This window comes from Cupressus sempervirens, chromosome 7 (assembly GCF_028749045.1).
Source record: "Cupressus sempervirens isolate cs-2001-9-10 chromosome 7, ASM2874904v1, whole genome shotgun sequence".
Taxonomy (NCBI): Eukaryota; Viridiplantae; Streptophyta; class Pinopsida; order Cupressales; family Cupressaceae; genus Cupressus; species Cupressus sempervirens.
The window spans coordinates 661,183,798-661,199,367 of record NC_143124.1 but is presented as its reverse complement, the minus strand read 5'-3'; the positions used below and the strand labels follow the sequence as shown (position 1 = coordinate 661,199,367).

Sequence of the window (15,570 nt, the reverse complement as noted above, 5' to 3'; positions counted from 1 at the left end):
TTGATAAACATGGCATTCTTAACAAGTTAGAACATGAAAGACATCCATGCAAGAAAGATCCAAGATGAAGAAATCCAAACTAAGAAGTACAAGAACAACATAAAAAATCTAGTTCAAGGCATTCAAGTTTTAGAATTCCAACCCCAAATAGTCTAATTCAAGTAAAAATGTAGATGGAAGAATATAGCATCTTGAATTTCCTTCGAGAATCCAAAACCACAATCAAGCAATTTCATGTTAGAAATCCCCAATGACAGAATCGTCAACAAGGGAGTCCAATCCATTTCAAGAACGTGAAATATCAAGCAGTTGCATGGAAGGATGAAAATGTTCAAGGAGAGAGAGCTTTACAAAAGTTAATCAAAGTTGGACCTTAGTCAAAATCTTTTAGTTCAAAAATGTACAAGTCTATATAGCACCCACCATGCTAACATGGCACATAGTCATCATCACCGGCTAATCAAAGGTCTTAAAGTCAACATATCCAATTTCATTGTATTTAATAATGGGGATCGAGCATAATCTATTCTAGGCAAAAAAAATCATTTGATGCTTAGTGGGCATCTTGCCTCATTATGGGTCAACTATCAACTTTGACCACTCTCCCACTAAGTGGGAAACCCTCTTTTGATTGATCCATGTAGACCTACTTATCTATGTTGAAATCTCTCTCCTTGACCTAACCCTAATTAGGGCTAAGGTGCCAAAATCTACACTTGTTTCAATCTAAGTTGCACATCATAATTTGAAATCCTGTATAAAGGCCTTGCCTTCTCAGTTGTAATTCATATGATAGAGAGATAGATAGAGAATTAGCTCATTAGAAGTAAAGAGATCTTGCTCCTTAGAGTAGAAGTAGGATAGGAGAAAGGAAGACATTGTTGTGAGAATTAGGGAAATTGGAAAATTGATTTCATTGAAGATATGGTGGATTCATATTTGTTTCAACTTGTTTCATTGTATTCTTCTAGTTTCTCAATTGCTAGATAAAGTGCTTTAATTTTAATGGAAAATGTAATGGTGTTTGATGAATTTCCATGGTTCGTACCTTTTTCATCTTGTTGATTATAAGTTTCAATGTAAAGTTAGCATGAGCCCTTGTTATATGGATGCTTATCTTCTATCATTAAATGACATTGTTCATTATAATGGTGTACATTGTATGTAACAGCTGGTTTTCTACTAACTAATTTCATCATTAAACTAACTGATTTATAATTCATATTTACATGACATAGAATTCAAAAACAATTTAAAAACTGAAATAAAGTCTACATTGTTTTTTTATTCGAACAAGTTTATCATTAACTAATAATTGATATAATCAGCTGAAAATAAATCTAAACTAATTATAGATTACTGAAATGAAAATGCAATTAATATGCTCATGAACAACTAACTAGATTTTAAGATAACGTCTAACTTTTCAGTAAAAGAAACTTTCAACGTGAAAGGAAAATACTAACTTAAAGGTTAAAATAGAACATACTGTTTTTAGTTGAGAGACTTTCTAAAATTGGTTGTCCAAGCTCTAGCTCTGGTGAAAGGAGAAGCATTATCATAGGCTTAACTTCCCAACTGCGGACCTTTTTACTTATCCCCATAGGTTCTGAATTAATAGAACGGCCCTTCCTACCCCGAGGTTGGGCATCGAACGTTCATTGATCCAACCATCAGAGTAATCAGGTGGGTTGAGGTCCTAGCAATTATTTGAAGGAATAACTAAAGCGTCTGGACATCAACACGATCAATTTGTTGTGACAAGTTGCCTAATACCACCCTAGCCAAGGATTTCGAGATGCGAGTTTATAACCTGATCTCCACCACTAAACTTGAAAACTAATTTTTCAAAAGTGGAATTTGCATGAGCTAAATGCATTAGATTTTATTTGTAAAGTAATGGTTACTGATTTTCATTCTTGTTTTTCTTTTTAATAGGTTCATCTACACCTCATCACCATAATTCAAGCCATCAGGCCAATGACTCCCTGGTGCTTGAACATTTATCCTTATTTGTATAGCTCGCACCTTCATCACCTCATTCTGGCATTAGCCGGGTGATATCCTTGGTGCTCTCATTACTTTTATCAAATATTATAACATGTTTTTAAAAGGTTAAAGGTAAAGTTTAAATGAAGAACTTCAGAGATTATTCATAAGATTGGCAATCTTGAATATATATTCTATCTTTTCAATACATTCGACTGATCTGAAAGTATTACCTGAACCTTCAATTATATCCAACTAAGGTTATGCTTTATTGCAGTATTATGAGGACGTAAATATAGACTTAAAGATGATTACGTATATTCAAAACATATGGAAGACCGCTTGTTTAAATATTGTGTAGAAAAACGTGGAAGAAGACTCAAAAGCTGACTCAGATAAACAAGTTTCAAGAATGAAATAAGGTAGAAAATACAGGGTATCTCCTTACGTGACTCACTGCTCTGCAAATGAATTTGCTTTCACTAGACTCAAAATGCCTCCTTCAGATTTCCATGGGAAAGCAGTTGTTTATGGATGCAAAAACAAATAAACTCGAGTGCTAAATGCACCATAACAGAGCAAAGGAAATATTAAAAGAAGTTGCAGAATAAAGAAGAGCCGGATGTCCGTGAATGCCGATACACAACAAGGCTATCAAATATATTACTTTGGAAATGACCTTATGGCTTCCTGCCGTTACAAGATTCATATTCGATTTCTTATTCAATCAGTTTGAAAAAGAAGAAATAAGAGAGGGCAAAATTGAAAGGAAAATGGAAAGATGAAAAGTTTATTTATTATTTTATATTATTTTATCATCTTGGTTAAGTTTATAAATACGTATTTGCAAGGTGGCATTATTGGATTAATAATTCTAATGTAATGGTGCCACTTTGTATTTATTTATCTATGATCTTAATCGAGAGAGTAAAATAATATTAAATGATATTATTATTTGATAAGTTTAATAAAGGTAAGAACTTTGTTTATTTTTAATATTTATATTGTTATTAATTTTTAGCTCATGCGGTTCCACCAAGAAATTTATTGTCAAGTTCTAATAACCTTGTCCAAGCGATTTCTAGGTCAAACTTGTCATTCCCGATGACTGAATCTTATGACCATCCCATTCCGATGACCTCGTTTCATAATGTTTCCCCTCTCTCTCCGGTCTTCATCCTGTAACATTTAAAACAACATTCTCGCCAAAACATCAATTCAAGATTCATATTTTGTTAACAAAATCATCAAGTGATCGTTAGGAAATTTCATTATAATAACTAACTCATTCATCATAAATGTACAATGGCTAAAATTAACTAATTCCATTTCACATGAACACAACGGCTAGATTTAACTGACTTAGTTTCATTTGATAATCAGATCGATGTATGGCTATAATTAACTGATTCAATTTCACATGAACATGAAGAATAAATAATGCCTATAACTAACATGATATAACGACTATAATGAACTAACTCAATTTCACATGAGCATGAAAATTTATTTGATTCAACGGCTATAATCAATTTAAAATTTTAGGGCAAAAATTGGGATGTAACATTGTAATATGAAACCTTTTTGCTTAACTCTTAGAGAATTGTGCAATCCTTGTAGAGTTGTAGTTGATCTTGGTGAAGCAAAGCTTGGTTATTTGGAATTTTTCCATCAAAGTAGTGACCATTGATATAATTTTCCTTAAAGAGTAGACTTAGATCCTTTTGACCCTTTCCATATTCAAAATTCAATACATTTCAGTTGCATTGTTCAAGGAAGAAGCAAACAAGATTGCAATATCCGATGAAGAAGTTCCAGCCAGCATTGTGGAAGAGGTGACAAAGAATTCAAACATAACTCCCCTTGCGGCAGTAGCATGACACAACCATCGAGCTTATCCACAAGTCAAGACATAACATAAAGAACCTTGGAGCCACTTGTATGATCTTTTGCAATCTTAGCATACAGGGAAGTTTGCTCAAGAGAGAATAAGATACCTTGGTATTTTGTTTTGCATTGGTGTGGTCACAAAATACACATCAAAATTGCACCATTTTTGTGGAGCTATTGAAACTGACAAAGCAAAGAGAGTTTTTAGTCTCATGAATTCATGGGATAAGTTTAGGGTTAAAATTATCTTCCTTAAAATCTTTTCTTTTGGATTTTATTTTCAAACATTTTCGTAGAAGTACAGAGAACTCAAAGCAATATCATTTGAATTAAAAGTTTTGAAGGAAGTATGTAAAACTTGGAATTGAGTAAAAATCCAAGAACAATCACATAAAGCCCTCTTGGGTTACCAACATACATCAAACCAATTGAGTCTATCCCAAACAGAAAAATTACCTACATTGGGAACCTTGGAGTCAACTTTGTAATTGCATAGTTTAGCACATTAAAAAATTTGTCCAAGCAAGGATAGAGCACCTTTCCTACATTTGGAACCTTGGAGTCAACTTTGTGATCACATAGTTTAGCACATTGAAGGAAGGATAGAGCACCTATGGTATTTTATTCTATGTTAGATATGCATGAAAACCACGCCAACATGTGTTATGCAGCATTTACTTGTGCAAAGGGCAATCAAGTAAACACAAGCATACTGCTTACTGATTATTTATCCATCAAATCTATACTCAGATTTTATTGTCAACCAAGCATGCTTCTTTACTGTATAAAATTTGATGGAACTTATTAATTCATATCTTGGCTATTGTACATCCCTTCTACTGGCAAGAATGTAATTCCTTTCCATCACAATCCTCATTACTCTGCTAGAACAACACAAGCCTCAGTCATCACTGTCCTAACAACACAAGCCTCAGTCATCACTGTTCTGTTAAGGTCCTAGAGTTGATATCTCAAGTTATTGCTGCCAATAATATCATCTTCAGAACATCCTCTACACATGTTCCAAAATATATTTTCTTTCAAGCCATCTTCTTCTATAGGTTTTTCTAGAGCTTCTTGACTTTCTAAGTGCATCCATAGGGAAAAGGAACCAATATTCTGTCATATTAATACTATAATGTCTTGTTGACCTGCAGGTTGGCAGGATCAAGGCTCTAGTACCAATTTTAATGTTCCCTTTTGGGGTATACATAATTTCTCTCCTAAAAAAAATTAATCCAAAAAATACAATTTATTTACGAGAACATTCTTCACTAGATTACACAATACTGATTGAATTTAGAAAAAATAGTCAACATCAAACGAATGATAATGAAGGTTCCTACCATAAACATGCACAATATAGCTTCAACCATATTAGAAACTTTATGGGAAAGCAACGTAGGATGCCAGGAGAGTATCCTCCACAATTAAGCCCAAGGGCATCAAACAAAAAACCAAGTTCCATTGATCCACAAACAACCAACTCAATGAGTGTCTACTATATTGAGGGAACCATACTCCTGAATCTTCCTATTGTGTTCCCTTGCCAGTTTCTGATATGATTGATTTATTAAAATCCAAGGAATAATTATGAATCCTAATGTAACTCAAAAAACAATTTAGAGACTTCATAGGAGAATCCATAATACACAATAGACTTATCCCTATTGCATAGCAATTACTTGTAAAATGTAAATTGTTCCTTTTGCTGGATTCAAGTAAGATCTTAGAATCTCTTATCTGATTACACTTTGCATTCTCACAATCACTTGGTGTCTTTTCAATAGTGGATAGCTGCCATTACCACTTAACATTAATTGTTGTCCTATTAACTATTTTCTATTATATACTTGGGTGCTATTTATATTAATCACTGTCATTATGAATTTTGATTCCTTTCAATAATGAACGCTGCATTGTTAACAAAGGTAATCATCCCATTTACTGGATGATAATTGCCGCTATATGCACATCGCTGACTAGGTTCCAACAGTGAAAATGGCCTGATAGTGATAATAAATATATTTGATTTATTATGATCCTCTTCAATAAATAGGTCTTCATAGATATTTATTTGACTTTTCTTTATTATTTCATTGTTATTACTTTTTTTCTTGTGTATTTATATGTGGTCAGCCATAACTACCAGTTGCCTCGGATTTATTATTTGTAAGAGCAGTTATGTGATCTGCATGGCGAGGACATGACAATGGACAATAAAACACTCTTATCCCTTATGTGTAGGAGATCAATCATCCTCTCTTGAGTCTCTTGAGGAGGGGATTCTTGTGTGCATGGAGTGTACTCTTAGTACTTGGATTTATCATTCTATGCAATCTAGGTTGAAGCACTACGATTTCTGTTAAGAAGTAAAGTCCACACCTCGCAACTAAGAAGGGGGTGAATCAATTGTGGATAAATACAATTAATTACAAATTTATAAAACTGATCACCAATAACCAAATTAGCAATATACAATAACAAGAGGCCAAACACCATAACAATGTTTTTTGTTCTTAAGGAAAATTCTTGATCAGAGGGAAAAAAACCCCATGGGGATGATACCCACTAGATATTGTGCTAATATATATTTTCCCTGTTAAAGGATGTGACCCTGTTAGGAGTCAAATACAACACATTTAGTACAACTGTCCCTGTTAAAGGACCTTGAACCCTTGCTAAGAGGTTCCAACCCTGTTAGGAGTTGATGAGAACAAAAAAGGCTCACTGCCCGAGCAAACTTGCTGAAAGGATGAAAGGTTAAAACCACTGTTACTTCAAGATAACAAATTCAAGAAATGTTAACTGACTGATCTCCAACTTACTTGCCAAATTAGTTTCTTTAAAGTCCACTAGAGAAGTTAGATTCCACTCATACCTCTTCTCAAAGCATCTGACGATATCTCATCTTTTCTTTGATATATCAGGCTCGCATCAACATTACTATTTTATACTTTATAAATGAGGAAAATAACTTTCCTTTATCCCCTTTATCCCCTTTACAAATAATCAATTAGGTCAGCCTATTAGGGCTTCCCCTATGTACAATTAACTACATAAGACCATGCTAAGGCATACATGCCTTCTTAAACAATTATACAATCATTACATACACGCTACAATACATGATTAACTCTTGCCAATAATAACCAGCACGCTACACTTGTTCAGTCGGTCTGACAGTGAAATATATTGCACATTACATGTCAGCGACCATTTCAGAATTAACCAAATAATCCACAAATCCAAACATTTGTGCACCAATGAGTCTTCTATCATCCTCTATGCTCACCATCAAAGTGCAGCCAAAATACTACAACTACCTCTGGCATAATTCTCTGCTCACTGGACTGCTACCAGTCTTTACAAAGTCACCCGTAACTCATCCAGAATATCACATAAAGTACTGCAACCATAAACATAATATCTACACTCATCCTGCAACATAAAATTATGCTCTCATATCTAGAACTGCCAATCACTACCCGTATTGTACTGAACAATAACCTGCAATATACAGTTTGAGTCGGTCTGCAACCTTAGAACATGTGTTGACATCAATGACAAAACCTGCCATCAATACAACATGGCTGCTATCTGAAAACTCTCTCCAAGTGCCAACAATCTTCTCTACTTCCAACACTTTCAATGTTCTTTTGATTAGATAGTGTTTAGATCTCTGCCCGTTGTGTTAGATGTGTCAGAGTAAACTCATCACTGAGTTATGGGGAATTCTTTTGAGAATTTTCATTCTGTTAGATTGTGATAAATAGTTTCTTGCTAATTTTTCTGTACGTAGTAAGTATGTTTTCTTAGCTTTATGGTCAGGGACCCAAATTGATCCCTTCATTTAACTATAACAGAAAAGGACAATAATTGGTATCGACTACATGACAACATTCACAGTACACCCTAGCAGATGGGGCGCATCCCCCAATGTCATAGGGATGTTGAGATGTCTAAACATCCTCTAAAATAGAGACAACTCCCCCCCCCCCTCCAACAAAAAAAAAAATGGGATGCAAGGGATCCCTCCACATCCTATAATTGTTTAGGAATTAGGACATTCAAGATGGCTCAAGGGCAGACAAGATGCATCCATGCTACGCTTTAGATTTGGCTCAAACGTGAAAAAGCTGTCCATTTGTCAAGGCTTCATAAAAAAAACTATCAAGATTTGATAACATCATAACAATCTACCAGAATCTGTGGATGCATAGAAAGCATAGCAATAGATCAATCATCCTGCTAGAATGTTGGATGGATAAGCCAAAAAGATTTATATTGAAGAAAATGAATAGAACCTGATAAAGTGGTCAATGTAGGAACTTACACCAAAGAAGGTGACCTTGTAAAGGGCAATGATTCTAGTACAAAGAAGAGAGATGATATTTATCAAAATCAGGCATACTAAAAGAATTAAGGACAGGTCCCAGGAAACGTGGTGTTAAAATGTTGCTTAAAGATGGGAAAATTTACAGAAACACTTGCAGCTATTGGAAGCTACATGTAGATAATTTGAAAGACAACTATAACTATCTAGATGTCACTTAAAAGTTAAAACCATCAATCTACTACTTCGCCATGAGCAGGTCAATTATGAGACATGCCTAAAAAATGACAAAATTGCCATTACATATAAGAGCATGATGTTCAGTGCAAAAGGAATGGTGTCGGACATGCAGATTGCAAAGCTATTAAAACTACTTCACTTTTATGTGAATTATAAAAATATCTCTCTCAATTAGTCATAGGTTGTCAAACCTTAGTGGCATGAAGAGCCAATGTCTCTGATGCCCTATCATACAATTAACATGCATTATAAAATCTGTGTGAGTGCTTCCTTTGTATCATTCAGTAGTTCCACTTCATGAGAATTCTGTTTTAGTTCTTGTGGTGAATCATTTTGTTGATGCACACTATTATTCTGTTCTCTATGCCTCTCAAGTGAAGAGAAGAGTCGATGCCATAGGTTTAAAACAGAGAGACTTCAAACACTGGGCATATAAATGAAGTCAAACAAGAGGGTTTCAACACAGATAATTAACTAAACATATGCCACAGCCAATAGCTGAGGGGAAAGGATATCTGGAACAGAACAAACTTACCAAGAAACTCAACCGCTTGCAACAGGGATTCTTATTAGGCAAAATCATTATATCATATTCTGTAAGAAGTATTTGCAGCTTGAATACTCCAATTCTTTGAAAGCAGGAAATAGTAGAGTAAATACGGCATTTTAGGATAAATGGGCTTATAAAGTTTTCACAAAGGAAGACAATAGGGAATGTTTTGAGCTAATATGACATGGGATGCATTTATCAGACGAAAATGACAGATCAAGTGGTACTGATGGTTATATGTTTGTTTCTAAAAAAGATCGCAAATAAATTTATATGCAAGTGTAATAGTAGGTTGCAGATGGGGTAATGGTTCAGTAGAAACTTTATTGCCATTTCATGATGCCCACCAGCAGCTCACTCCAGCATACCCATCTGTTATGACGTGTGTAAAACAAACAAGGTTGAGTGCAAGTTCGGATCAGCTTTGAAGTCCAATACCTCAAGGCTCAAGCGTTATGTTATTGGAAGTGATTCATAGGTAGTGTAAATGGTTGTAGGATATTCAAAGTCAGTAAATTATGCCATTTAAGTATGCAAGGTCGCTGAACACTGTAAGGTTAAATAATTACTTGGTTAACAAAATCTGGTTATCTAGCACTTAACTAATAAGATGATATTTATTAATAAATAATAATTTAAAAAGTAAACTGGAACTTAAGGATGTTAATATGTACTGCTTGAATAATCTTATTCTTAACAGAGAGAAGGAATGAAGAAGAGAATTTAATTAATTCACTAAAATCAATGCCTTAATTTTACCTGGATTGTAAAAGTAAGTGAAGAAGCTTGGAAGTGAGACTCAATCTTACTACCAATATGTTGTGCCGAAAGCCACAGATCAGTTGTTTCTTCCTTAGTCAGGTCTGTAAATCTCTTCACTATCCTTTTCGGGCACACTAGGACATGTCCTATTTTTTAAGAGCACAAATCACACGGTTAACCATTGATTCTACAAATTACTAAACCTTTACTCTTACTAAAAGAAGCAGGAAATAAACCCACACAAACCAAATATCTTCAAAATATTAATAAAAATGCCCTACTTATTAAAATCCCAAGCAAAGGTTCCCTAAACAAAACAACACAACAGAACTTATTTTTCACACAAGCAAATGGAAAAATAATATTAAGGCCGAACCAGGCAGCATTTTATTAATAGGAAACTCGATGAAATTGTTCAAAAGTTAAAACTGCGATTAGGAGTATTTAAATGGAGCCGTATATTTTCATTTTCTAACATTAAATTCTCAAAGTTACTTGTTATGGCCACTTGGGATAGGGCGCCTTGTTTGGGATTCGGGCTGTGGCTCAATCCTACACCAGCGAAGTAAACTGCCTGAGCTTTACAACTGGACCACAGACCTCGGGTAAAAGATTTATCCCGTATACGAAACTACGAAATTTTCAGAAATCCTTTTCAGTTTGCTTAGGTTATAAGAATTTTCAATCCAACTTTAACGGATCCTCGAAATAAAAAAGAAATGGAAAATCCTGATTTCTGATTGTTGAATGTTTCAGCGAATGGAAAACTTTAAAATCGCCTATTTGAGAGATTGTAAAAAATTTCCAGGCTGAGTTGCAGCGGAAAAGTTCATATTACATTAACGAAAAGTGCAAATGTTTAAGTGTTTTAAGTGTGGCATTCTTAAAACGCAAAAGTAAGAAGACGCCCACCAGGAACAACGGGCCTGAGGTTGACCAGAGCAAAGGACAGCTCGGTTATGTAGAAGACCTCACCCTTATCTATTGTGTAAGGCCCGAAGTGGTACGATTCCTGCGAAGATACGATAAACAACAATAACATTCTAATTACAAACGATACTGTTATGCGAGGCTTCTCTCTGGAAAGAACAATGTGAAAGCAGGGGAACTCAAAAAAGTGCCAACAAAATAACAGGAGAGAATGAACGAGTTACCTGAGCAGATACGGGAGAATTGTCCATGGCTGAAACTCTCGATGAAGGTAACGTGTGAATGGGCAATCGACAAGAGAGAAAAGGGGCTTTATAGGAGCGCAAAGCAACGTGGAAAGGAGAGTAAAGAAATGGTCGAAGTGTGTTGAATGCAAGCATTTATTTACCCCTCCCAAAACACAAATTCTGGATCTTTATATTGCAGAGGCGCCTAATCAAACAGAAAGTGGTTATCAGTACTTGCCTTCCGATCTCATTTCGACTTTTGGCACCGTCGATTTGCAGACCTCTAGTCTTTAATTATTTAAGTTGCCAGTTTGTTCTATAGAATCGTCAACTTGTACGAACTTTTGCGTACGAGCTTCTCGCCTGCTGTGTGAGAGAATTCAATGGCTAAACGCCATCAGTCAGGAAATAAAGAGCTTGCAGTAGGTAAAACATGGAACATGAGAATATTTCCAATCAGAATATATAAAACTGGAGAGTGGAAGTTCTTAATTGCCACAATCATGGTCTTTTTAGCCTGCCTTTATTTGTCTCATAGAAACACACCACCATGAGGGATGTAGGATTCTAAATTTCGAAGTGTACAATAAAATTTTCGTATGGACTGAAGAAACAAAGACACGTAAGGGTCATGGAGGGATTACTATCGTGATAAGAGATACGTGGAATAAAATCATAAAATTGGAGAAAGAGGACCCAAATAAACAATTTATATGGCTGAAGATTGAAGATGATGAGGAGATCACATGGCTAGCGGCATGCAATCTTGCACCAAAAAACTCTAAATTCTACAAAAAAAGATATCTAGACAATGAAGATCCATTTGCAGCTTTAAAGAAAGATGTGTTTTTCTTTAATCAAACTTGTAACACAATCCTTCTAGGAGATTTTAATGCTAGGACAGCGAGTGACCAGGCTATTCAACTGGGCAATGATCTAACAGAGGACAGTAATCCCTTGTGGCTAAAAGAAGATGATGATAATATCAGCAAATGGACTTCTCAAGATGAAAAAGGTGGTTTGTCTCACTTTGGGACTAAACTCTTAGGGCTATGCAACCTCCACGGATTAGTTGTGTGTAATGGTATGAAGATGTGGCCTAAATCAAACAAATTTACTTGTAAAACGTATAATGGACAAAGTGTGGTAGACTATCTGATATGTTCGCAATCAATCATCACTAAAGTAGTTGATTTCAAAATTAAACAATGTCCCATAGAACTAAATTCAAAGAATATATGCCTCTTTGTATTAAATATAATATGAAGGTCAAAATAAAGAAAAGTGATCAAGTCCTAGATGAAAGCACAAAAGCACATAAAGAGGGCAAGATTCTTATAAACAACAATAATAAAAAGATATTTTGCACTGCTCTTGAATAGCAACTCCAACTGCATCATGACATCACGAATACCAAGGAAAACAATGATAAGAAAAGTCACATCAGCCGCAGTTTTCTGATCCCACTAATTAAGGAAGCACTAAAGGGTTGCAAAAGAACAAGGATAAAGAAGAGCATCTCAAACATCTTTCCAGCTAACCCATGATATGACGAAGAATGCAAGGCCGCAAAAAGGAAATTTAAAGGGAGAAAGGAAAACAAAACAATCATAAGAGAATACAAACAACTGATCAAATCCAAAAAAGAAGAATATGTGATTAATTGGAGGAAGGAGTTAATCATGTTAGGAAAGCACAATCCTAAATATTTTTGGAGGAAGTTACAACAAGCTAGGAAACAGGTTGAAAATAAAATTGTGGATTCTCAATGGTTAGAGTATGCAAAGACTCTTTATGACAAACCGAAGGACGAAGTTTCACTCCCTACAACCAACAATTTGAAGGAACTATTTTCTAATGAAGAAATTACTCTAGGGATAAGGATATTAGCAAGTGGAAAAGCTTAGGATATTGATGGGCTGCAAGCTGAATTTCTAAAGTGGGGGACAGATTTGTTGACTCCATACATCAGGAACATTTTTAATATGGTCACGCAAGGTTGCTTTCCCACAGAGTGGACCACCAATGTAGTTATTCCTCTTCATAAGAGTAGGGATGTCAACAACCCTTCCAACTACCACACCGTCATGGTGAACCCCCTATTAAGTAAACTCTATGGGAGTATGGTAGAGTGGAGAATCAGTGGATGGGCAGAATAAGAAGGGAAAAGAGCTACGGGATAGGCAAGTTTCAAACCAAAACATTCCACCATTGATCATTGCATTACCCTAAGGTTCTTCATAGAAAAAATGTGGGATAAATAGGGTAAGAAGCTTTTTGTTGCTTTGTTGACTTTAAAGAAGCTTTAGATATCGTTCCTAAGGATAAGTTATGGAATAGAATGGAAGAATTAGAGGTCCCAACAAAGTATAGAGTTGTTGTTTATAAACTTTACAAACAAGTTAAAGCGAAAATCAAAACCAAAGTGGGCATGTCAGAATGCTTTGGCAATGACATAGGGGTCAACACAAGGATGCACGTTATCACCTACCTTGTTTGGCCTTTATATTGACAAGTTAGAGGAATGGCTAAACAAAGTCAATGGAGAGGGAATTCAGCTAGTTGAATATGTGATCAAATTGCTTTTGTATGCTGATGACCTCATTCTCATTGCTAAAACAACACAAGGGCTGAGAGAACATTTGAAGAACTTAGAAATCTTTTGCACGGAAGTTAGGATGGAGGTTAACACTTTTAAGACCAAGATCATGGTCTTTTCCTCGAGGAAGAGAAAAGAATAATGCACTTTCATATTTAATGACAAAGCGCTAGAAATTGTAGAAGAATACAAGTATTTGGGGATAGATTTCCATTACCGGCTCAATTGGGAAACATGCAAATCAAAAAGGATACAGGGGGGATGGAAGGCATCTTATCTTCTTCAAAACAAGTGCAGGACAGCAGAGTTATGGGATTGGAAGACTGAGAAAACCCTCTTTGGGTCACTGGTGATACCAGTTATTTTATATGGTAGCAAAGTATGGGGGAGCAACGTATCAAACCATAAATGGCGACAAATTGAAAGAATTCAAAAATACTTCATCACAACTAATCTCAAAATCAAATCCACAGTCCCATACAAGATTATTTTAGCGGAGGCGGGCATGTTCCCAATGGAGGCCTTGAGAAATGTTAGATTGCTGAGCTATCTAAAAAAGGTGAGTAAAATGGATGCACATCGTTGGCCTAGTAGGGTAGTTGACAGAGAACTGGCTTGTCGGAAGAAGACATGGAAGAAAAAAAATGATAAATGGTATAATAAGTGGAACATTGACTACCTAGAATGTCTAGAAAATAATTCTAAAATTTTAAAAATGGGTGGCAAGAAAAGTCAGATATGTCATGTGGGCAAACCAGCTAGGTAGAAAAAAAGCTTATAGTGTCAAAGAATTTAATCCCACATCCAAACATGATGACAGAGAATATTTAGGAGTCAAGATCAAAGGAAAGACAAAAATCTTAATCGCTCAATTGAGATCTGGTTCCCACCATTTGAGATGTGAAACTAGTAGATGGAAGGTCCCTAAGGAAGAGTGGGAGGACAAAATTTGTAAATTTTGCAATGAGGGTGTGGTAGAAACAGAGTGGCACTATCTAAAGAATTGTACAACAAACGAAGACATTCATAGCCAACATAAAGAAATGATAAAAGTGAACAACATAAAAGACCTTTTCGAAGGACCAAAACTCTTTAAGGGGGCCATTTTACTTATGCAGATTCATAACAAAAGAGACAGGCTAGAGAAATCACATCAGACTGACTAGGAGTTTTATGTGGGTCCCTTAGGCTTATGGCCTCATGGATGTCATTAAAAATCTTTCCTTCATTCATTCATTTCTTTTTTTTGTTGGTGGTTAGCAGTTGTTTAACTGTTTGTAGAACAATTTGTGTAGAGGGGTGGCTATATATACTAGCACTTGCATTCCAAGGAGATGCAAGGGCTATGTCAATAGTATCTAAAAAAGTGAAAGTTCATTAAAAAAAAAGTAAAAGTTTATATAAGATAGTTGTATCTTTTTTAATTTTTTAAATTGTGCCTAACATCATGAATACTTAGTTTACTATAGACATTTTAAAGTCTTAAAGGGATTGAAATATTCTTAGAAACCATAGTCACAAATGGATACAAATGAAGGATGAAGGTTGATTGAGTCAATCATTTAACAAATAATGTTTGTTTTAGTGGATTCCTGCAATTTACACATGCAAGCTTACTTTTAGTTTATATTTTTCTATCTTTTAGTTCAACTAATAATAATGACATCAAACCTGTTTTGTGAATGTTTTTGGTGCACCATGACTTTCCCTTTGAAAAGAAATGCCGAATCCCCTTATTAAATGTCAACAATTGTGTGGGTTGTTTATCTACTAACTCTAGACTTGAGTGGCTAATGGAGGCTTTCATGTTCTAATGCCTTTGCTACTTCAAGCGCCTCTTATGGATCAGTGGTTAACAAAAGAGACCACTATGTCTAGGGATAATTTCTCACAAAATATTTCCCTTATATTTTACAATCATAAAAGATTTAATTTATTCTTGATATAGTGCTAGCTATTCCATTTAGTGGCAAATTTTGTTATTTTTATAAACATATATTTCAATATATATTCTTTTTCTTTTATTTATTTCATAATCATTTTATAG

The 15,570-nt window shown here is 35.0% G+C and overlaps 1 protein-coding gene across 1 annotated transcript in view; it reads right to left on the bottom strand.

Moving 5' to 3' along the window:
• FHIT (FRAGILE HISTIDINE TRIAD) overlaps window positions 1-11,512 on the bottom strand; it is a 70,050-nt gene extending 58,538 nt beyond the window's left edge. The window contains exons 1-3 of the mRNA XM_089792475.1: window positions 10,922-11,512; window positions 10,680-10,779; window positions 9,765-9,913 (exon numbers count right to left, since the gene is read on the bottom strand). Coding sequence (XP_089648601.1) covers window positions 9,765-9,913; window positions 10,680-10,779; window positions 10,922-11,077 — 405 coding nt within the window. The 5' untranslated portion in view covers window positions 11,078-11,512. The remainder of the gene's footprint in view (window positions 1-9,764; window positions 9,914-10,679; window positions 10,780-10,921) is intronic.
• Window positions 11,513-15,570: the final 4,058 nt, after the last annotated feature.